The 26011-nt window shown below is 37.0% G+C and overlaps 1 protein-coding gene across 2 annotated transcripts in view; it reads right to left on the reverse strand.

Moving 5' to 3' along the window:
* Positions 1-1431: 1431 nt before the first annotated feature.
* Positions 1432-26011, reverse strand: part of LOC144958766 (QRFP-like peptide receptor) — a 96458-nt gene continuing 71878 nt past the window's right edge. The window contains exons 1-8 of one of the 2 annotated variants that reach the window (XM_078890953.1): positions 25026-25113; positions 13284-13530; positions 10277-10379; positions 8230-8339; positions 7334-7465; positions 4956-5267; positions 3119-3306; positions 1432-1625 (exon numbers count right to left, since the gene is read on the reverse strand). In XM_078890953.1, the coding sequence (XP_078747079.1) occupies positions 1544-1625; positions 3119-3306; positions 4956-5267; positions 7334-7465; positions 8230-8339; positions 10277-10379; positions 13284-13466 (1110 nt within the window). In that variant the 5' untranslated portion in view covers positions 13467-13530; positions 25026-25113 and the 3' untranslated portion in view covers positions 1432-1543. Of the gene's footprint in view, positions 1626-3118; positions 3307-4955; positions 5268-7333; positions 7466-8229; positions 8340-10276; positions 10380-13283; positions 13531-25025; positions 25114-26011 lie in introns of those variants that run through there. The other variant, XM_078890952.1, reaches the window with a different exon arrangement.

Genomic DNA, 26011 nt, shown 5'->3' on the forward strand with positions numbered 1-26011 from the left:
TTGGCAGCTACCCAGTATTTTCTTGGTTGATCCTGTAGACATGGGAGACTTTTAGAGGGATCTTCAATTAGTTCCCCTCCTGTTGGTTTATTCCTTTTCCGATATATATGATTTCGGCTCGATGGTCATGTCTGTGTGCATATAGATAGAATGAAGTTGACGTCACTCCAGCCTTTGTTGTTATTTTGTAAAATTTTTGTCATCCGTTTTTATGAGTAATTCTCATTAAACTGTATTAACCAGACTATAAAAGTTCAAGCTTACACATAGATTCGTGTGTTTGTCCGGTTAACTTCCGGATGGCAATGTTGTGAGCTTCTTTGCCAAGCGCATACTATCTATATTGATATGTTCTGTTGACGTCCATTCTGTTCTAGATCTTTTGCTTTTTGCCATCCGCGTTTATGAGTAATTCTCACTATTAACCGCACGATAAACGTTCAAGACGACACATCGTTTTTTCTGTTGGTGCGTTATACTTCCGGATGGCAATGTTGTGGGTTTCTTAGCCATACGTACTATCGAATAGACTTGCTCTGTTGTACAAAAGAAATAAGCGTTTTTCTTCCAAGATTGTGGTTGATAAAATAATATGTTCTATAGATAGTATGCGCTTGGCTGAGAAAGCTTATCTGCATCGAAGTATAACGACACCACAATTATACCATGAAGTTAAGTGGTAATAAAGTTCAGTGAGCTACAAACCGGCAAAACAAAACAAATCAGGTGTGTAATTCATCTCATAGTATGCTGGCTAGAACATAGCCACAAATACGTAACACACAATGTGTGTACCTTGAAAGTTAAAAGTGAGGTTAATCGTAGCCATCGTAAAGTTATAGCCTGACACTGACCAAAAAATGACGTGAAAATGCCAGTTTTTTGCCACAAAAGAAAAAAAAAGTGAGTTGTATTCCATAGTTCAACCAATGAAATAACTTGTTTCCTTGAGCTCTACTAACGACAACTCCCTAACGCTACACAAACCTAAAAAACTAACGTCAAACTGCCGCTTCTAAAGGGTTTCTTTAAAGCTTTTTTTATATAGCGCAATATCCACTAAAATGTGCTCAAAGCGCTTTACAAGGGGTCCCTGGTCAACAGCAACATTTAACATGTAGGACGGACATGACGCCTGTCAGGCGATATTCAGTTTTCGGGCAAAGAACAACGCTGTTAACGGCCATGTACTCATTTTACACTGAGTACGGTGAGAGAATGTGAATAAAGAGCCTTTTCCAGGGACTCAACTATGCGCCGAGCGAGGCTCGAACCCAGGACCTTCCGATCCGAAAGCGAGTGTCATACCACTAGACCACATAGCCGCACAGGGTTCTAGTGTCAGGCTATATTGTTAACGATGGCTACTGGTTAATACAGTTTAGTGAAAATTACTCATAAACGTGGATGTCAAAAAAAAACAAAAAAAAAACCAAAGACCCAAGTGACGTCAACTTCGAACTATCGTATTCATATTTTCTTCTGTATTAGCGATAGTTGCCTCTCTCTGTGTCCAAAAAATAAACGTCGAGCGAATCAATGTTCACATCAGTGGAGTTTCGTTCTTGGGCGTTTTGTGTCTGAAGACAAAGGAGCCTCTTTTGGTCGGGACATCTTTCAAGCATCTGTAGAAGGCAAAATATGAATTGTAGAATATTATATGTATAATAATAAGACATGTGGGTATCTATTTCCCGTGGTAACCATCTCGTCATTATCATTATCAATATCATCATTACCGTCATCATCATTATCATCGTCGTCGTTGTCATCATCATCATCATTATTAACATCCTCCTCCTCCCCCTCCTCCTTTTCCTCCTCCTTCTCCACATCATCCTCCTCCCCCTCCTATTCCTCCTATCATCTCTCACATCCTCATCACATCATTACTCCTCCTCATCATCATCATCTCCTCATCATCATCATCATTATCATAATCAATATCATTAACACTTGAACTTGATCGAGACAAACTTCAAAAATTTTCTACTATATGTCATAATCCATATCATTAAATGTCTCGATGCGAGGACCCTAAAACGTCGGGAAAAAATTTATATATTCCGCTAATGTTAAAGCTCCCAACCTTTAAATTTGTATAGGAATTTATTCGTATAGAAACGAACTAGGCAGCTCTGCATCTGGTTAAAAATAGAGACCAAATAACATCTTTGATGCACAGTGCCACATATTTTTAAACGAATTTTAACCCTCTCCTTACCAACTACAGGAAAATCGTCACATTCCTTACGATACAACCAACATTTTTCTTATAGGGAATGAGATTGGTGGAAGAGTTGCGTCCCTTGATTGGACGTCACCTTACAGAGAGAACGTCAAAATGGTTTTGCGCATGCTTCTCTGTCGTCCTCGCTTTCGGTGAAGTGTCTCATGCCGCACAACCAGCATGACGTTCTCTCTCTAATAACTTTTCCGCTCGTGACTTCCAATCAAGGGACGCTACTCTTCCACTAATCTCATTCGCTATTCAAATTTCTTCTCTTGTACATCATAAAACTTAAAGACAATGAACAGTGTGATGTAAGAGCATGTTTTGCTAAAGAAATTATTAATTTGTCACATGGACATTACCTCTATTGTGTTTGAGTGATAAAAAATATATGTTTGTGTTAGTTGGCTGTGAAGTTTTGGGGAAAATCTTGAAAATTGCTGGTAAGGAGAGAGTGAAGGGAGATAATCCGTATTTTACTCTTTAAAGTATATTATATGTATTTGTTTATATTGGTTATGCCCCTTCTATTTAAAATAAAAATATTTTTAGAAATCCCTTTATTCATCCCCAATGGGAAATTTGTCTTTTGGGTCTATTCCAAGGGAAGACTGGAATAACCCAAGCGTCAGCCGCAGTGCAGCGCCGCAAAGTGAGTTAGGGCGAGGTGACTTGCTCAAGGCCACACAGCGCAGCGGCGGGTGATCGAACTCGTTACTTTTTGGGTACGAAGCAAAAACCGTACCGCTGAGCCACGCTGCCCCTTATCATGCTAACGTAGTGACGAAATTGACGTTATTCAGGTCTTTGTTGTTGCCTTTATTGAGCTTTTGTATAGCGCAATATCCACTAAACGTGCTCAATCAAAGCGCTTGAACTACAAACCTGCATTTTGGCGTGGATAGATGAAAGGCCCGTCTAAAACGTGGGGACATCCACGCATAGATGATGGGATTCCCAGCACTGTTTACATACGTCATCAGGCGGGCAACGTTGAGTAAGTTATGATAGGACTCGAACCCAAGGTCTTGCAGCGTCTTGCCAGATGTGAACACGAGGAATAGTGAGAGAATCTGATGAAGAAAAATCGAACAAACAAACACGGAGTGTATAATTATGCGGCTAGGTACTCATTTTACATCTGAGTACGATGAGAGAATCTGTGACCTTTCGCCTCAAAACGGAATTAAGTCGGGATGGTTAAGAGGTTGAAAATTGAATTGATAGCCAGAAATATCAGACTCGTGTTGAGTTTGTATGTTTTATTGATGAAAATGGATACCATCCTATATTATTTTAGGGTACGAATGTCAACAATTTATATTTTTGGCCAGTTTTAACATTAAATTCGGCTTTTAGGCATCTGGTTCGTTCCGACATAAGACTGTTTTGAGATGATGGGTCACATTTGAGGAAATACCTTTTTTTTCACCAAGGACTCAGCTTTCTGCCGAGCCGACTGAGGCTCAAACCCAGTACCTTCGATCCGAAGGCGAGTATCATACCACTAGACCACATCGCCGGAAAGACAGCATGGGACCCGACAGAGATACAGAGGGATAGAAAACACATCAAAGATGACCCCCCCCCCCCCCACCCCCAATCAAAATTTCCATGAGCTCAACGACAACTCACTAGGCGGTGAAAAAAAAAACAAATAATGACGTCAAACTGCCAGTCCTTTTGGATTTCAGTATCAGGCTATAACATAACGATGGCTACGAAAATACCCCCCTGTCCATAAAGTAATGATATTGGAATCTTATCAATAGCCCTGGAGTTTTTATTACAAAGAAGCTACGTAACATTCAGAATATTATTGTGTGGCTATGTGGTCTTGTGGTATGACACCGTAGCCATCGTAAAGTTATATAGCCTGACCGTGGCCTTCGTAAAGTTATGGCCCGATACTGACCAAAAAAAACGTCAAAATGCCAGTCCTTTCCCACAAAAGAAAACAAATCATGAGTTGTATTCAATAGTTCAACCAATGAAATAACTTGTTTTCATGAGCTCTACTACCGACAACTCAGTAAGCGGTGCAAAAACAAAATAATGACGTCAAACTGTAGCAGTAGCATAAGTAGAATAAGAAGAAGAAGAAGAAGACGAAGAAGAAGAAGAAGAAGAAGAAGAAGAAGAAGAAGAAGAAGAAGAAGAAGAAGAAGAAGAAGAAGAGAGAAGAGAGAAGAAGAGAGAAGGAGGAGGAGGAGGAGGAGGAGGAGGAGGAGGAAAGAAGAGGAAGAAGAAAAAGAAGAAGAAGAAGAAGAAGAAGAAGAAGAAGAAGAAGAAGAAGAAAGAGAGAAGAAGAAGAAGAAGAAGAAGAAGAAGAAGAAGAAGAAGAAGAAGAAGAAGAAGAAGATGAGAAGAAGAAGAAGAAGAAGAAGAGAGAAGAAGAAGAAGAAGAAGAAGAAGAAGAAGAAGAAGAAGAAGAAGAAGAAGAAGAAGAAGAGAGAAGAAGAAGAAGAAAAGAAGAAGAAGGAGGAGGAAGAGAGAAGTAAGAAGAAGAAGAAGAAGAAGAAGGAGGGAAGAGAGAGAGAGGAGAAGAAGAAGAAGAAGAAAGAAGAAGAAGAAGAAGAAGAAGAAGAAGAAGAAGAAGAAGAAGAAGAGGAGAAGAGAAGAGAGAAGAGAGAAGAAGAAGAAGAAGAAGAAGAAGAAGAAGAAGAAGAAGAAGAAGAAGAAGAAGAAGAAGAAGAAGAAGAATTCTACAATTCCAACCTACCTTTAAAGGCATCAGAGATATAAAAAACAGAGCAACAATGGCCACCATCATCCTGGACACCTGTCGCCGATGGCGGCCACTCTTGGCGGTGGTCGGATGGATTCGATGACGTCGATGGGACGTAGACGGTGGTGTTTCCACCTTGCAAGAACTCGTCATCGAGCTGTCATGGGTGATGCTTAATCTCCGCAGGGTGAAAATGACGGAGGAGTATAGAAAGATGAGGAGGAGGAGGGGGATGAGGAACATGAGGCCTATCGTGGACACGATGAACATACGGGATAGAAGTCCTGCGACTTTTGTGTGGCAAATCTGAGGAGAAAATACACGGATTTATATATAGAAAAAAGGAGTCTTTCAGAGCCATTAGACTTTGATAATGACTGCAAGTTTTAACCTAATATTATTTGTCTACATGTGTTATGGTGTATTTATTATTATTATTATTATTATTATTATTATTATTATTATTATTATTATTATTATTATTATTATTATTATTATTATTATTATTATTATTATTATTATTATTATTATTGAGTTATTGTCCTTTGCAATAATTTTACCAATATTGTATTTACACGAATAACACACTGAATTACATTTAATACTCCAAAATTATGTCAACATTGAATATAATATTTTAAGAATACATCATAGTTGTATCAATGTGCATTGACGTTATGTTACATAACGTATATTCTGTTTATGTATAGTTCTATACTGCCATGTTAAATATTACTGATTCTGTGATAAATGATTTATAGAGCTTACAATAAATCTTATGAACTTGCCACCAATTAGTGTCTTCCCTGTCAGACTGTAGCCATCGTTAACATAATATAGCATGACACTAAAACTCACTAAGACTGTAGCCATCGTTAACTTATAGCATGACACTAAAACCCATTAAGACTGTAGAAATCGTTAACATATAGCCTGACACTAAAACCCACAAAGACTGTAACCATCGTTAACTTATAGATGACACTAAAACCCATTAAGACTGTAACCATCGTTAACATATAGCCTGACACTAAAACCCACTAAGACTGTAATCATCGTTAACATAATATAGCCTGACACTAAAACCCATTAAGACTGTAGCCATCGTTAACTTATAGCCTAACACTAAAACCCACTAAGACTGTAACCATCGTTAACATAATATAGCCTGATACTAAAACACACTAAGACCGTCGCCATCGTTAACTTATAGCCTGACACTAAAACCCACTAAGACTGTAGCCATCGTTAACATAATACAGCCTGACACTAAAACCCACTAATACTGTAACCATCGTTAACATATAGCCTGACACTAAAACCCAATAAGACTGTAACCATCGTTAGCTTATAGCCTGACACTAAAACCCACTAAGACTGTAACCATCGTTAACTTATAGCCTGACACTAAAACCCACAAAGACTGTAACCATCGTTAACATATAGACTGATACTAAAACCCATTAAGACTGTAACCATCGTTAACATATAGCTTGATTTTTTTTAAAATTCAGATAAGTGAGTGGAGCAGGCACTTATGTTGGCAACAACAAGAGATGAAGTGAGTAGAAAAGTGCCAGAAGACAATAGAGAATAAAAAAATGTCTGAATTAAAAAATTCACCCCATATACCGGAGCATACTCAATTCTCAATTGTTTCTATGTTATATGTTCGTGTTGAGAATATTGGCTGTTAAACTTAACTGCTGGCCAGGTAACTTCGCGATGGTTGTGTGTTGGACCCGCGGTCTCCAGTAGCCGGTGAGAGAGAGAGCTCTACTAATGAATGACCTGAGTTTGATACGAATTTTTTGGGTTCGTGGATAGCTCATACGGTAGAGTCACGCTCTCACCGGCCAGGCGGAGTTGTCGTACCAATAAGATCGCAGGTTCAAAGCCCATCACCGCCTCGAAAAAAAATAACATATAGCCTGACACTAAAACCCACTAAGACTGTAACCATTGTTAACATATAGCCTAACACTAAAACCCACTAAAACCGTAGCCATCGTAAACGTATAGCCTGGCACTGACCAAAAATGACGACAAAAGACAAGTCTTTGGCCATAAAAGAAAACAAATCTACTAACGACAACTCACTAGACGCTGCACAAACCTAAAAAACGACGTCAAACTATAAGTCCTATATGGATCTAGTGTCAGGCTATAAGATAACGTTGGCTACGCTAAGACCAATTTTTTGGCGTCATTATTAGATTTGTGACGAAGAAGAAGAAGAAGAAGAAGAAGAAGAAGAAGAAGAAGAAGAAGAAGAAGGGGAAGAAGAAGAAGAAAAAGAAGGGGTAGAAGAAGAAGAAGAAGAGGAAGAAGAGGAGGAAGAAGAAGAAGATAAATATTGAGCGGAGTCTTACTTTGACTTTGGAGTCGTCGTAGTACGGGAATTCCTCCAGGTGTGTGATGAAGATGAATGGTAACGCCAGGAGGGAGGCTATTATCCACACAGGGACGATGAGAATGAACGCATTGGAGGAACAGATGGTGCTCTGTGGGGGTGAGACAGTAAATCAAATGAATAATATCATGTTACAATGGGAGAGATCTATAGATAGTATGCACTTGGCTAAGAAGCTCATAACATTGCCATCCATCCGGAAGTATAACGGACCTACACACAAAACTGTGTGTATCCATGAACGTTTATAATCGGGTTAATACAGTTTAGTGGATATTGCGCTATATAAAAACTCATGTTTTGTTTTGTTTTTTATTGTTTTTGTTTTCGTCCAACCGAATCATCGATCACATGATTTGTTGCTGTCCAACGATTGGATATTTCCTGAACAAATGTAAACACGCTGCTTTGTTTATAAAAGTTGTAAAAAATACAAGCTGAACAAAATGACTTATCGTGATCTCGATATTTCGAAAACTGTAAACACTATTCACTATGTAGGTCACTTTGAGCACATTTTGCAATAATATGACCAATGCCTTCCAGCACTTGGAAAGGTAATATAGATCATCCCTATAAGGAACTAAAGTGTGATGCCCCCCCCCCACCAAAAAAAAAAAGACTGGTTCCAATCTCATTGGAAGTGTAAAATCTCTCTTCTGGAAGACTGAACACATACGTTTTGCAATTGGATGCAATAGTCTGATGTCACGGCCGTCCAGTCCAGCTTGTGAAAAAGTTTTAGCCTGCATGAAGAATAAAAAGTACCGATTTTCTTTGTTTAGAACCAAGCTGCTGGTTGCTGGTCGGACGTGACATCAGACTGTTGAATCCAATTTATTCTTTTCCGCTTACTTTTTCAGCCAGCGGGGTACAAATGGTGAAAAATCGTTCAAACCCGATGACCAGCAGGGTCAAGACGGACGCGTGGAGTGTCCAGTGCTCTAGGAACGGAATGGTCCGGCCTGGGAAAGAGAGAAAGAAAGACAAAGTTCAAAGTTCAAAAGTTTATTTTTCGGCAATTGCCAATATTATTATAAATCATACAAGAATATAATATTATTTTCATCAACAAATCCATAATCAATAATAAAACAGAGTAAACAATGACAATAAAATAATAATATAATAATAATAATAATATAATAATAATAATAATAATAATAATAATAATAATAATAATAATAATAATAATAATAATAATAATAATAATAATAATAATAATAATAATAATAATAATAATAATAATAATATATAATAATAATAATAATAATAATAATAATAATAATAATAATAATAATAATAATAATAATAATAATAATAATAATAATAATAATAATAATAATAATAATAATTTGTAAGGTGGATGTTAGCTGATAATCAAAAGTCAGTGATGGAATAAATATAACTATAGATAGTATGCGCTTGGCTAAGAAGCTCATAACATTGCCATCCGGAAGTATAACGGACCACACACAAAACTGTGTGTATCCATGAACGTTTATAGTTAGGTTAATACAGTTCAGTGAGCATTACTCATAAACGCGGATAGCAAAAAACAATAACAAAGACCTGATTGACTTCATCTTCGAACTATCTATAGCCACTCAAGACTGGTTGTCCCTGGTTCATCCTATATGCAACTTGTTGTTGCTGGCTTGAAACAATCATAAAGAGCTTTTTGCACTGTTAGAGTATTTTGCGTCATATACATTCCCTAGATTATAATCAGTAAATACATTAACCACAGGTTTGGGGGGGGGTCTATCTTTTAAGACTGCTGCATTCTAAAAATGACGTATTAATATTTTGGCCAGAAAACCCGTCCTCCAACTATCGATCCATTAAAATTACCCTCATCATGGTACCCCCCCCCCCCTCCCCTCCCAAACCTGGGACTTGCGAAGACAGTTTCTGCCAAGACGAGGGTCGTTCTAATCCTATCCTTATTACCACCTACAGCAAACTCGTCACGTTTGTTACGACAGAAAAACAGGGTGTCCGTAAAGTCTGGACACAGTAAAGTTCAATATTTTTCAAAATATTATTCAAAATTATTGATGGCAATGTAGATTTATTGCATCGAGTTATTCATGCAAATTTTGTGAAACGCATTGGCATTTGCATTGCAAATGATGGCGCTCATATTGAAGATATTATTTGAATAAAATAAATAGTGAAAATAGAACTTAATTTTAATTATATACCAAAAATATTCAACTATCCTATGTGTCCAGACTTTATGGACACCTTTTCTTATTCAGATTTATTTTGTACATCACAAAATTTGAAGAATCATCTTTGTTTAATTAATAAAAAGATAAAGTTGTTTTGTAGAGAGATTGGTTTAGTTTTTAAAATTAGTTTTCTGCTGGGTAAGGCTGCCTTTTTGGGAAAATATAAAAAAATTATCGGTAAGGAGATAGTTAATGGATAGATATTTGAAGGAAGAGCTTGCTGGACAAAATTTTTAAATATCAAACGTGTTTTTAAGGCAGAGTGGGACAGTCTTACTGAAGGGGGAGAATTGTTGTAAGTTACTAAATAAATAAATGACGAAAAACTTGTAGTTTTTTCTCTGAAGAATGAAAAAAAGCGATGTGGCATAATATTTTAAAAGTCCCTTCTCATTTGTGACCCTTCGCCTCAAAACGGTATTAAGTCGGGTTGGTAAAGACGTTGAACATTGAATTTATAGCCAGAAATATCAGACTTGTGTTAAGTTTATATAATTTATTGAGGAGAATGACAACCATATTATTTTTAGGATGCTATTGACAACAATTTAGATTTTTGACCAGTTTAACAATTAAATTCGGTTTTTAAGCATCTGTTTCGTTCCGACATAATATCGTTTTGAGACGATGGGTCACATTTAACGTTCCCATGTTTCCATACTTACACATAAAGTATCCTAACACCCATCGATCACGTGTGTAAAAAGCCAACATGGCGGACGGCTGACACACCATCAGAACCAATAGATCGGCAACGGCGAGACTTGCCTGGAAAATAAAAACAGTGTGATAACTTCAGTGGCATGGCATGCTTACAGTATTAGGTGGTGCCAACATTAGAAGAAAATGTCTTAAAACATGTTATATTTGTAAATACAAAAGAAAGAAACAAAATTAAAGAAAAGGAGTACACAAATAAGAGAGTCAGTATATACCATTTCTCAAGTTTTATTACTTTTTCAATGCTGTAATTCATTTTTATAAGATGGATGCGGTGCCAGGCATCAAATCAACCAATATAGTCACGCCTCTAATGATAATTAATGAAGAGATGAATGAAAAAATGATGACGTCACTAGCTTGAAGAACTGTGTTCCCCTATGTCAACACCCCAATGAAACAGTAACACACCATTTCATTGGTTGAACTATTGAATACAACTCACGATTTTGTTTTCTTTTGTGGCAAAAGACTGGCATTTTGACGTCATTTTTTGGTCAGTATCAGGCCATAACTTTACGAAGGCCACGCTGATACTGACCAAAAAATGACGTCAAAATGCCAGTCTTTGGCCACAAAAGAAAACAAATCGAGAGTTGTATTCAATAGTTCAACCAATGGGATCACTTCTTTCCATGAGCACTAATAACAGCTCAGTAGGCGGTGCAAAAACCAAATAATGACGTCAAAATGCCAGTCTTTTTGGGTTTCAGTGTCAGGCTATAACTTAACGATGGCTACGATTCTAGTGTCAGGCTATATAGATAGTTCGAAGATGACGTCACACAGGTCTTTGTTATTGTTTTTTGCCATCCGCGTTTATGTGTAACGCTCACTGTACTGTATTAACCTGACTATAAACGTTCATGGGTACACGCAGTTTTGTGTGTTGGTCCGTTATACTTCCGGATGGCAATGTTATGAGCTTCTTAGCCAAGCGCATACTATCTATACGTTAACAATGGATACGAATGGATCCCTTGACATGTAAATCGCTTTGAGCACGTTTAATGGATAAAGCACGCTCGTGAATAATGAATAAATTGAAATTCCCTTTATTTATCCCCAGGGGAAATTATTCTTTGGGGTCTATCTCGAGAAAATAGAGAAGGAAAATGAGGTGACCCATATTTGTGACCCTTCGCCTCAAAACGATATTAAGTCGGGATGGTTAAGATGTTGAAAATTGAATTTATAGACAGGAATATCAGACTTATGTTGAGTTTGTATGTTTTATTGAGGAGAATGGATAGCATATTTTAGGTTGCTGAATACCAACAAGTTATATTTGTGACCAGTTTTAACAATTAAATTCGTCTTCTGAGGATCTGGTTCGTTCCGACATAATACCGTTTTGAGACGATGGGTCACATTTTTACATGTAAATAAAAAGAAAAACAAAACAAAAAAAACAAAAAACGGAGAGGCTCAAGGTCATTTTTTCCCGTTTCTCTTAAAATAGATGATAATAGGATTCAATAGTCTGATGTCACATCCGCCCAGCAACCAGCAGCTTGGTTCTCAACAAGGGACATTGGTATTTTTTATTCTTCATGCTGGCTAGAACTTTTCAAATGTCATGTGATCAGAAAGTATAAAAGTCCAAACATGATCAGATTTATAAACGTTTTTCTCCACTGGATACACTTGTATACTCGTCGGAGAAGTGTTTCATATGGGCGACCACTATTGTTCTGATAGTTTAGAACCAGTTACTAATAAGTTACTGTGTGTTATTACGAGGGAAGTGACGTCATGACTGTTGAAGCCTTTTCTTTATGTCAAATCCTATAATTTGAGAACCCAAAAAGACTGGCATTTTGACGACATTATTTGGATTTTGCACCGCCTAGTGAGTTGTCGTTAGTAGTGCTCAAGGAAACAAGTTATTTCATTGGTAGAATTATTGAATACAACTCACGATTTGTTTTCTTTTGTGGCCAAATACTTGTCTTTTGACGTCATTTTTTGGTCAGTGTCAGGCTATGGATAGTATGCGCTTGGCTAAGAAGCTCACAACATTGTCATCCGGAAGTATAACTGACCAACACACAAAACTATGTGTAACTTTGAAGGTTTATAGTCTGGTTAATACAGTTTAGTGAGAATTACTCATAAACGTGAATGGCAAAAAGCAATAACAAAGACCTGAATGACGCCAACTTCATACTATCTATAGGGAATGAGATTAGCGAAAGAGTAGCGTCCCTTTATGGGAAGTCACGAGCTGAAAAGTTATTAGAGAGAGAACGGCATGTTGGTTGTGCGGCTTAAGACACTTCACCGAAAGCGAGGACGAGAGAGACGCATGCGCAAAACCATTTTGACGTTCTCTCTGTAAGGTGACGTCCAATCAAGGGACGCTACTCTTCCGCTAATCTCATTCCCTATAAGTTAACGATGGTGTCATACCAGAAGACCACATAGTTTCCGTGGCGCGTTCTCAAAGTTTCCCGGCCGTACTTGGAACTTGTTTGAAATTTCAAAACCAGGAGTTCCAGAATCCGATGTTTGGGAGACCTTCAGAAAGCTCTTCGTGCTAGCTTTTCTTTCAATTTGTATTTTCCCCGTTGATCTTTTGTCATCAGATATAACCATTAAAAAAATCTAGAACAAATCTTGATAGATTTGTGAAAGTGTAAAGTTTCCTAATTTGACCATTGTTTTGATTTGGGCCGCCATTTTGATTTGTGAAATATTGAAAGGTAGTGCAAAACAGTCCTAGGGTTTGTTTTTTTTACTATTTGAGTTAGCTCGAGGTCGGATGATTTTTTTTCTATTAGGGTTAGTTATAAGTCTAAGTACCAGGGTGTTTGTTTTTCCTATTAGGGTCAGTTTACAGTATCAGGTTTTATTTTTTCTTAGGATTAGTTGAGGGAGTATTTGGGTTAATTCCCTTAGCACGAGGAGCATTGGGAAGTCCTCCCCGATATTGTTGATTTAAAAACTTACCAGGAAATAGTTGACCCTCGATCTCAAGGCGTGCATGCGCACGATGACATGAATAACCATCCCGTTGCCAAGGACGCCGACGACGAACATAATGACGTTGCATAATGTGACGTAAACGTACATATATTGTGGTGGGGACAATTTGACGTAAGAATCGTTGGCTGTGGACTCGTTTGTTGACATTGTGACGTCGTGATGGGTGGGTGGTGGTGGTGGATGGTGGGGATGGTGTTAGGGCGGGTTGTGCCTATAAATAGAAGAGATAGAAAAAAAAAACATTAAGTATTGATAGAATGAAGTTTACGTCACTCAGGTCTTTGTTATTGTTTTTTTTTCCATCAACGTTGATGAGTAATTCTCACCAAACTGTATTCACCAGACAGACTATAGATAGTATGCAGATGACGTCACTCAGGCCTTTGTTATTGTTTTTGCCATCCGCGTTTGTGAGTTGTTCTCACTAAACTGTATTAACCAGACTATAAAAGTTCATGGTTACACAGAGTTTGTGTGTTGGTCCATTATACTTCCGGATGGCAATGTTGTGAACTCCTTGGCCAAGCGCATTCTATCTATAGATAGTATGCGCTTGGCTAAGAAGCTCATAACATTGCCATCCGGAAGTATAACGGACGAATACACAAAACTGTGTGTATCCATGAACGTTTATAGTCGGGTTAATACAGATCATTGAGCATTACTCATAAACGCGGATGGCAAAAAACATTAACAAAGACCCGAGTGACGTCAACTTCGAACTATCTATTGATAGAATGAAGTTGACGTCACTTGGGTCTTTGTTATTGTTTTTTTTTTCCATCCACGTTGGTGAGTAATTCTAACTAAACTGTATTAACCAGACTATAAACGTTTAATGTTACACATAATTTTGTGTGTTGGTCCGTTATACTTCCGGATGGCAATGTTATGAGCTTCTTTGCCAAGCGCATACTATCTATAGATATAATGAAGTTTACGTCACTCGGGTCTTTGTGATTGTTTTTTACCATCCGCGTTGATGAGTAATTCTCACCAAAATGTATTCACCAGACAGACTATAGATAGAATGAAGATGACGTCACTCAAGCCTTTGTTATTGTATTTTGCCATCCGCGTTTGTGAGTGATTCTCACTAAACTGTATTACCCCGACTATAAAAGTTCAAGGTTACACACAGTTTTGTGTGTTGGTCCGTTATACTTCCGGATGGCAATGTTATGAGCTTCTTAGCCAAGCGCATACTATCTATAAACGTTTAATGTAACATATAGATAGTATGCGCTTGGCTAAGAAACTCACAACATTGCCACCCGGAAGGATAGCGGACCAACACACAAAACTATGTGTAACCTTAAACGTTTATAGTCTGGATAATACAGTTTAGTGAGAATTATTCATAAACGCGGATGGCAAAAATCAATTACTAAGGCCGGAGTGACGTCAACTTCGATCTATCTATAGATAGAACGAAGATGACGTCACTCAGGCCTTTGTTGTTGTTTTTTTTTTTTTTTTTTTTTTTTTTTTTTTTTTTTTTTTTTTTTTTTTTTGCCATCACTAAACTGTATTAACCAGATTAAAAGCGTTCAAGGTTACATATAATTTTGTGTGTTGGTCCGTTATACTTCCGGATGGCAATGTTTTGAGCTTCTTAGCCAAGCGCATACTATCTATATTGTAGAAATAATGAATTTGCATAGCTCGGTGAATAATACTTTGGAGCGTGGTTTTGCATTTTCGGCACCAATCGTATGGAATTCTTGACCACTTAAAACCCGACAATGTGAAAGTCTATCAGTCTTCAAACGGCATCTAAAAACCAATCTTTTTCATTCTGCTTTTCGTGATTCTATGTGAACTTCGAACAAGATATGTGTGTGTGTGTGTGTGTGTGTGTGTGTGTGTGTGTGTGTGTGTGTGTGCGCGTGTGAATGTTGTAGTCATTTTGAAGTCGAATGAATGAACTTGTGTGATACAAATAAAACTATGGTAAAGCACCTCTGAGCACAATTTGTGGATACTGACGCTATATCAGATACTACTACTACTACTACTACTACTACTACTACTACTACTACTACTACTACTACTTAATAATAATAATAATAATAATAATAATAATAATAATAATAATAATAATATAATAATAATAAATAATAATAATAATAATAATAATAATAATAATAATAATAATAATAATAATAATAATAATAAAATAATAATAATAATAATAATAATAATAATAATAATAATAATAATAATAATAATAATAATAATAATAATAATAATAATAATAATAATAAAATAATAATAATAATAAAATAATAATAATAAAATAATAATAATAATAATAATAATAATAATAATATAATATAATAATAATAATAATAATAAATAGTGATAATAATTATCATCATCATCATCATCATCATCATCATCATCATCATCATCATCATCATCATCTTCATCATCATCATCATCATCATAGTCACCATCATCATCATCATCATCATCATCATCATCATCATCATCATCATCATCATTATTATTATTATTATCATTATTATTATTATCATTATTATTATTTATTATTATTATTATTATTATTATTATTATTATTATTATTATTATTATTATTATTATATTATCTTCATCATCATCATCATCATCATCATCATTATTATTATTATTATTATTATTATTATTATTATTATTATTATTATTATATTATTATTATTATTATTATTATTATTATATTATTATATTATCATCATCATCATCATCATCACCATCATCACCATCATCATCATCATCATCATCATCATTATAGGAAGGAGAGTAAATACTACATTGAAATCATTGCCATTGAAGATGCGTAGGATGGGAAGACAAACAGCTGAACGAGAACAATGGCGACAACATGATGGTTCAAGAGGATTCGAACCAGGCTCCTTGCCGTGACTCATTACGGCGCCCACAAAAAGCATAGAGTCAAAGTTGAATGATTGTTTGAATAGTGATAATAACAAGAAATGAAGTGAGTAGGAAAGTGCCAGAAGACAATAGAGAATCAAAAAACTTCGCGGCGGCGATGCGGTCTCGAACCGTAGCCATCGTTAACATATGTGACCGCTCGCCTCAAAACGGATAATTGAGATGCTGAAAATTAAATTTGTGGCAAGAATTATTTCACATTGCTAAACACCAGTAATTCATATTTTTGACCAGTTCAGCTTTAATTTGACTTTTTAGCATCTGGTTCATCTCGACATAATATCGTTTTGAACGTTGGGTTACATATATAGCCTGACACGAGAACTCTCTAGGACTGGCAGTTTGACGTCATTTTTTAGATTTGTGTAGCGTCTAGTGAGTTGTCGTTAGTAGAGCTCAAGGAAACAAGTTATTTCATTGGTTGAACTATTGAATACAACTCACGATTTGTTTTCTTTTGTGGCAAAAGACTGGCATTTTGACGGCATTTTTTTTTTTTGTCAGCATCAGGCCATAACTTTACAAAGGCCACGTTCAAACCCGCGACCTTACTGGTACGACAACTCCGCCTGGCCGGGGAGATCGTGACTCTACCGTATGAGCTATCCACGACCCCCCAAAAAAGGTCGCTTCAAATTCTAGTCTACTGAGAGCCACTCCCTTCCCGACTTCTTCTGTTTGAAGAGAGATTTTCCAAAACTCCCCAACTGCCATTTTTTCCCATTTTGAGATATCCATCGATAGTATGCGCTTGGTTAAGAAGCTCACAACCTTGCCATCCATTATTATTATTATTATTATTATTATTATTATTATTATTATTATTATTATTATTATTATTATTATTATTATTATTATTATTAATTATCATTATTACTATATGTTGGTATCACGGACCAACACATAAAACTATGTGTAACCTTAAACGTTTTTAGACTTGTTAATACAGTTCAGTGAGAATTACTCATAAACGCGGATAGGGAAAAAATACAATAACAAAGACCTGAAAGTTGTCAACTTCGTTCTATCTATAAGGTTCCAATACACAAAAACTATATGTAACGTTAAACGTGTATAGTCTGATTGATAGAATTTAGTGAGAACTTCTCACAAAAATGGCTGGCTAAAAACACTAACAAAAAGCTGAGTGACGTCAATGTTGTTCAATCGAAGATATATTTTTAATCATTAAAAGTTGGATTCAATAGTCTGATGTCACGTCACCCAGCAACTGCGTCCATCGTGTTTCTAATCAAAGAAAATCGGTATTTTTTATTCTTAATGCTGGCTAGAACTTTTCATGTGTCTTGTGATCAGAGTGTGTAAAAGTCAAAACATGATCAGATTTATAATATTTTTTTCCTCTCGATACAAGTTTATGCTCGTCCGAGAAATATTTCATAAGGGCGTCCGCCATTGTTCCGATAGTGTATAGCCAGTTACTAAGTTACCATGCGTTATTACGAGGAAAGTGACGTTACGACTCTTGAAGCGTATTGCCACTTATAGATAGAATGCGCTTGGCCAAGGAGTTCTCAACATTGCCATCCGGAAGTATAACGGACCAACACACAAACTCTGTGTAACCATGAACTTTTATAGTCTGGATAATACAGTTTAGTGAGAACAAATCACAAACGCGGATGGCAAAAACAATAACAAAAGCCTGAGTGACGTCATCTGCATACTATCTATAGATGTTACAGAAATGTTTTATTACAGAAAACAAATATGCTAAATTCCATCCCATTTCTACGACTCTTTCTCGAAGCTTCTCCATGATTCCCAATCTCTCTTTCCAATCTATTTCACACCACAGCAGCGAGACAATGTAAATATCACCACACTTCACACGGTCTTCCCTGCACGTCCTTTGTTCTCTGTGATTCCCGATATAGATAGAATGCGCTTGGCCAAGGAGTTCACAACATTGCCATCCGGAAGTATAACGGACCAACACACAAACTCTGTGTAACCATGAACTTTTATAGTCTGGTTAATACAGTTTAGTGAGAACTGCTCACAAACGCGGATGGCAAAAACAATAACAAAGGCCTGAGTGACGTCATCTGCATACTATCTATAGTCAATTCTAAAGAAGCAATGTTTACAAAGACGGTAACAATGGACATGATAAATATATATATATATATATATATATATATATATAGCTAGATAGATAGTTCGAAGATGACGTCACACAGGTCTTTGTTATTCTTTTTTGCCATCCGCGTTTATACGTAATGCTCACTGAACTGTATTTACCCGACTATAAACGTTCATGGATACACACAGTTTTGTGTATTGGTCCGTTATACTTCCGGATGGCAATGTTGTGAGCTTCTTAGTCAAGCGCATACTATCTATAGATAGAACGAAGATGACGTCACTCAAGCCTTTGTTATTGTATTTTGCCATCCGCGTTTATGATTACTTCTCACTAAACTGTATTAACCGGACTATAAGCGATCATGGATACACACAGTTTTGTGTGTTGGCCAGTTATACTTCCGGATGGCAATGTTGTGAACTTCTTAGGCAAGCGCATACTATCTATAGTCAAGTCTAAAGAAGCAATGTTTACAAAGACGGTAACAACGGGCACGATCTTTATTATCTTTCCATGTGCTCGAGGTCATTGGTCACATTGCAAAGTGTGCTCAAAATGACCCACATAGTGAAAAGTGTTCACAGCTTTTGAAATATCAACAATCACGATTGTTCATTTGGTTCAAAATGAAACACGAGTATGTGTACAATTTTCATAAACAAAACAGCGTGTTTACATTTTTTATGAAGCATCCAATCGTTGGACAGCAACAAATCATGTGATTGATGACTGGATTGGACGAAAACATGAATATAGATCAATCCCAGAGGCTTCAACAGTTGTGACTGACGTCACTTTCTTGGTAATGACGCATAGTGACTTAATAACTGGCCCTATACTATCGGAACAATACGATTCAATAGTCTGATGTCACGCCGCCCGGCAACGGCGGCCATCTTGGTTCTAAACAAAGAAAATCATTACTTTTTACTTTTCATGCTCGAGAACTTTTTATATGCCTTGTGATCAGAATGTGTAAAAGTCAAAACATGATCAAATTGTATGTGTTTTGTTTTCCTCTGTCTGGATACGCTTTTATGCTCGCCGGCTCGTATTTCATACAGGCGTCCGCTATTGTTCCGATAGTTTAGAGCCAGTGTTACTAAGTTACCATGCGTCATTAGGAAGGAAGTGACGTTACGACTGTTGAAGAGTATAGCGGACGCCCTTATGAAATACTTCGTAAACTAGTAAAAAAAAAGTTTATCCAGAGGAGAAAAGCACAAATCTTATCATCTTTTGACTTTTATACATTATGATCACATATTACTATGCCTGCCACGGATGCCTTTTTGACTATTATATATATATATATATATATATATATATATATATATATATAGTATGCACTTGGCTAAGAAGCTCACAACTTTGCCATCCGGAAGTATAACGGACCGACACACAAAACTGTGTGTATCCATGAACGTTTATAGTCAGGTTAATACAGTTCAGTGAGCATTACTCATAAATGCGGATGGCAAAAAAACAATAACAAAGACCTGAGTGACGTCATCTTCGAACTATCTATCTAGCTATATATACATTTATATATATATATATATATATATATATATATATATATATATGTATATATATATATATATATATATATATATATATATATATATATATATATATATATTATATATATATATATATATGCGGCTAGACCGTAATTTAACATTTCAAATAAATCCGAAATTTGTTTTGTTCTAGCAAAAAAAAAAAATAATACATGAAAAAAGAAATATGCGTGACACGTTAAACCAGAGACGTCACTTCCTACTAGCTAGTGTATCTGACACGAAGTGGCTTGGAAAGAACGTATAAATGGGGTTGAAGGAGAAAAAAAATATCACGAAAGAGTGAAATAAAAATAGCCATTTTCATCTCATTATGACCGTTAGAAGTGATTTCTGTGCCTAGTTCATCCATTGTGCGGCTATGTGGTCTCGTCGTATGACGCTCGCTTTCGGATTGGAAGGTCATGGGTTCGGGCCTCGCTCGGCGCATAGTTGATTGAGTCCTTGATTGGAAAAAGCTCTTTACTCACATTCTCTCACCGTACTCAGGTGTAAAATGAGTACCTGGCTGGTCGTTAACAGCGGAGTCTCTGTCTCTATGGTTGAACTACTGAATACAACTCACGATTTGTTTTCTTTTGTGGCAAAAGACTGGCATTTTGACGTCATTTTTCGGTTTTTGCACCGCCTAGTGAGTTGTCGTTAGTAGAGCTCATGGAAACAAGTTATTTCATTGGTTGAACTATTGAATACAACTCACGATTTGTTTTCTTTCGTGGCAAAAGACTGGCATTTTGACGTCATTTTTTGGTCAGTGTCAGGCCATAACTTTACGAAGGCAACGATTGAATACCCTAGAAAATTGATTGATTTATTTCCTGCAGGCAAATCAAAGCGAATACCACGGTACTCCCCCATCCCCCCCCCCCCCCCAAAAAAAAAATACATTTTAAAAATATAGCCAGAAAAGTCCTTTCAATATCGAAAATTTTTGAAAAACGACACACATCTTGTAAAACTCTCACAAAAATTCGGAATTTTTTTTTTTTTTTTTTTTTTTTTGTTGCTTTAGGTCTCTTCCAACACAATTGAGGTTATATGAGAGTCCGTTGAAACAAAAAAAAAACAATCTAACAAAAATAGTACAAATGTAAATCAAAAGCATAACCTAAAGATATCATAAGCTAAATTATAGATAACCAAGAACAAACAGGCAGAAGATTTACAGAAAAAAAAATATCCCCTGTCAAAAATACAATCACAAACCAAAGAAGCAGGATAGGCTAGTAAAGAGAAGAAGAAACGACATCACTATCGGATCGTACACCCATGCGAACATCATAGGTATATGATTCAAGGGTGATGCTCCCATCCAACGACATCACTATCGGATCGTACACCCATGCGAACATCATAGGTATACGATTCAAGGGTGATGCTCCCATCCAAGCACCCGCTAAAATTCGGAATTAAAAGTCCCAGGTGTTTTGGGGGTGTTTAGCAAAATGAGGGGTGTCATTCGAATCGATCCATATATGTGACCCATCGTCTCAAAACGGTATTATGTCGGAACGAACCAGATGCTTAAAAGCCGAATTTAATGTTAAAATTGGTCAAAAATATAAATTGTTGGCATTAGCACCCTAAAATATGGTATCCATTCTCCTCAATAAAACATACAAACTCAACACAAGTCTGATATTTCTGGCTATAGATTCAATTTTCAACATCTTTACCAACCCGACTTAATACCGTTTTGAGGCGAAGGGTCACATATTTGAAGGACGAATTTTCTGGCCAAAATTTAAAAAAAATTGTTGGGTTTTTTGTTTTTTTTTCAGAGTACGACAGAATAGGGGGAGGGGGGTGGGGGCGGTGGAAGGCGGGGAGAGGGGTGGTGGAAGGCGGGGAAGGTGGAGGGGGGGGGGGGGGGGGGAAATTCGACAACAAGCCCGTTTATTGACCATTAATTTATTGCTATTGATTTTGGACTGTTTGTTTTCGAGACGCCCTCATTCATTGTGATGGGATTCGGGTTGGTCGTCCTGACTAAAATAAGAGAAGAGAAAGGCGGTTAATTGGATTCAGTAGTCTGATGTCACGTCGCCCGGCAACGGCGGCCATCTTGGTTCTAAACAAAGAAGATCATTACTTTTTATTTTTCATGCTGGCTAAAATTAGTTTTGTGTGTTAGTCCATTATACTTCCGGATGGCAATGTTTATGAACTTCTTTGTCAAGCGCATACTATCTATAGATAGAACGATGATGACATTACTCAGGTTTTTTTTGTTCTTGTTTCTTTGATATCCACGTTTATGAGTGATTCTCACTAAACTGTATTAACCAGACTATAAACGTTCATGACAGTTTTGTGTGTTGGTCCGTTACATTTCCGGATGGCAATGTTATGAGCTTCTTAGCTAAACGCATACTATCTATAGGCAAAAGATAGTTCGAAGATGGCGTCACTCAGGTCTTTGTTATTGTTTTTTGCCATCCACGTTTATGAGTAATGCTCACTGAACTGTAATAACCCGGCTATAAACGTTCATGGATACACACAGTTTTGTGTGTTGGTCCGTTATACTTCCGGATGGCAATGTTTGAGTTTCTTAGCCAAGCGCATACTATCTATAGTCTGGTTAATACAGTTTAGTGAGAATTACTCATAAACGCGGATGGCAAAAAACAATAACAAATCCCGACTGAGTCACAAACAATGAAAGTTTTGAAGTCAGAACAAATGTGCTTCAACAGTCGTAACGTCACTTCCCTCGTAATGACGCATGGTAACTTAGTAACTGGCTCTAAACTATCGGAACAATGGCGGACGCCCTTATGAATTATTTCTCTGAGTCACCTTCATTCTATCTCTTAGTTAGCGAAGTCTACGATTGAATTCACAAACAATGAAAGTTTTGAAGTCAGAACAAATGTGCTTCAACAGTCGTAACGTCACTTCCCTCGTAATGACGCATGGTAACTTAGTAACTGGCTCTAAACTATCGGAACAATGGCGGACGCCCTTATGAATTATTTCTCTGAGTCACCTTCATTCTATCTCTTAGTTAGCGAAGTCTACGATTGAATTCACAAACAATGAAAGTTTTGAAGTCAGAACAAATGTGCTTCAACAGTCGTAACGTCACTTCCCTCGTAATGACGCATGGTAACTTAGTAACTGGCTCTAAACTATCGGAACAATGGCGGACGCCCTTATGAATTATTTCTCTGAGTCACCTTCATTCTATCTCTTAGTTAGCGAAGTCTACGATTGAATTCACAAACAATGAAAGTTTTGAAGTCAGAACAAATGTGCTTCAACAGTCGTAACGTCACTTCCCTCGTAATGACGCATGGTAACTTAGTAACTGGCTCTAAACTATCGGAACAATGGCGGACGCCCTTATGAATTATTTCTCTGAGTCATCTTCATTCTATCTCTTAGTTAGCGAAGTCTACGATTGAATTCACAAACAATGAAAGTTTTGAAGTCAGAACAAATGTGCTTCAACAGTCGTAACGTCACTTCCCTCGTAATGACGCATGATAACTTAGTAACTGGCTCTAAACTATCGGAACAATGGCGGACGCCCTTATGAATTATTTCTCTGAGTCACCTTCATTCTATCTCTTAGTTAGCGAAGCCTACGATTGAATTCACAAACAATGAAAGTTTTGAAGTCAGAACAAATGTGCTTCAACAGTCGTAACGTCACTTCCCTCGTAATGACGCATGGTAACTTAGTAACTGGCTCTAAACTATCGGAACAATGGCGGACGCCCTTATGAATTATTTCTCTGAGTCACCTTCATTCTATCTCTTAGTTAGCGAAGTCTACGATTGAATTCACAAACAATGAAAGTTTTGAAGTCAGAACAAATGTGCTTCAACAGTCGTAACGTCACTTCCCTCGTAATAACGCATGGTAACTTAGTAACTGGCTCTAAACTATCGGAACAATGGCGGACGCCCTTATGAATTATTTCTCTGAGTCACCTTCATTCTATCTCTTAGTTAGCGAAGTCTACGATTGAATTCACAAACAATGAAAGTTTTGAAGTCAGAACAAATGTGCTTCAACAGTCGTAACGTCACTTCCCTCGTAATGACGCATGGTAACTTAGTAACTGGCTCTAAACTATCGGAACAATGGCGGACGCCCTTATGAATTATTTCTCTGAGTCACCTTCATTCTATCTCTTAGTTAGCGAAGTCTACGATTGAATTCACAAACAATGAAAGTTTTGAAGTCAGAACAAATGTGCTTCAACAGTCGTAACGTCACTTCCCTCGTAATGACGCATGGTAACTTAGTAACTGGCTCTAAACTATCGGAACAATGGCGGACGCCCTTATGAATTATTCCTCTGAGTCACCTTCATTCTATCTCTTAGTTAGCGAAGTCTACGATTGAATTCACAAACAATGAAAGTTTTGAAGTCAGAACAAATGTGCTTCAACAGTCGTAACGTCACTTCCCTCGTAATGACGCATGGTAACTTAGTAACTGGCTCTAAACTATCGGAACAATGGCGGACGCCCTTATGAATTATTTCTCTGAGTCACCTTCATTCTATCTCTTAGTTAGCGAAGTCTACGATTGAATTCACAAACAATGAAAGTTTTGAAGTCAGAACAAATGTGCTTCAACAGTCGTAACGTCACTTCCCTCGTAATGACGCATGGTAACTTAGTAACTGGCTCTAAACTATCGGAACAATGGCGGACGCCCTTATGAATTATTTCTCCAACGAGCATAAAAACGTATCCAGATGAAAAAAAAAACACATTATAAATCTGATCATGTTTTGACTTTTACACATTCTAATCACAAGACATATGAAAAGTTCTAGCCAGCATGAAGAATAAAAAGAACCGATTTTCTGTGTTTAGAACCACGATGGCCGCTATTGCCGGGCGACGTGACATCAGACTATTTAATCCAATACACATACAATGTAAATTAGAAGCCAGAACAAATGGGAGCGATCTATATTCGGGTTTTCCTCCAACCCAGTCATCAATCACATGATTTGTTAATGTCCAACGACTGGATATTTCTTAACAAATGTAAACACACTGCTTTGTTTATGAAAATTGTAAACACACCCATGTGTCAAGTTGAACAAAATGACCAATCGTGATGTTAAATATTTCGAAAGCTGTGATCACTTTTCACTATGTTGATCACTTTGAGCACATTTTGCAATATGACCAATGATCTCGAGTACATGGAAATGTAATATAGATCGTGCCCATTGTTGGACAGTCACCATGTGACTGATGACTTGGTTGGACGAAAACCTGAATAGAGATCGCTTCCATTATGATTCATCACGGATCAGTTACCAGCAGTGAAATACGATATCTAGAGCTACAGCCCGTTCCACAACCCGTACGCATGCGTAGACGTGAATATCTTCACAACCTTCTGATGGATTGTATTGAAAATTGGCTCGAAGATTAGAATAGGATTCAATAGTCTGATGTCACGTCCGCCCAGCAACCAGCAGCTTGGTTCTAAACAAAGAAAATCGGTAATTTTTATTCTTCATGCTGGCTAGAACGTTTTCATATGTCTTGTGATCAGAATGTATAAAAGTCAAAACATGATCAGATTTATAATGGGTTTTTTTTTCCTCTGAATACGCTTTTATGCTCATCAGAGAAATATTTCATGAGGGCGTCCGCCATTGTTCCGATAGTTTGGAACCAGTTACTAAGTTACTATGCGTCATTACGAGGGAAGTGACGTCACGATTGTTGAAGCCTATTGATAGTGACATTAAGTCGATGTTTTTTCATTGATTACAGTACCATACTTCGGGATTTCTCTTCTTTACGGTATATAAAAAACGAAGGGTCTGGGATGGTTTACAATAACAGTTTTATAGATATTATGCGCTTGGCTAAGAAGCTCACAACATTGCCATCCGGAAGTATAACGGACCAACACACAAAACTGTGTGTATCCACGAACGTTTATAGTCAGGTTAATACAGTTCAGTGAGCATTACTTATAAACGCGGATGGCAAAAAAACAATAACAAAGACCTGAGTGACGTCATCTTCGAACTATCTATATTACCTTTCCA

The sequence above is a fragment of the Berghia stephanieae genome, chromosome 13 (assembly GCF_034508935.2).
Source record: "Berghia stephanieae isolate SIO BIC M18660-M18661 chromosome 13, UCSD_Bste_1.3, whole genome shotgun sequence".
In the NCBI taxonomy this organism is placed as follows: domain Eukaryota; kingdom Metazoa; phylum Mollusca; class Gastropoda; order Nudibranchia; family Aeolidiidae; genus Berghia; species Berghia stephanieae.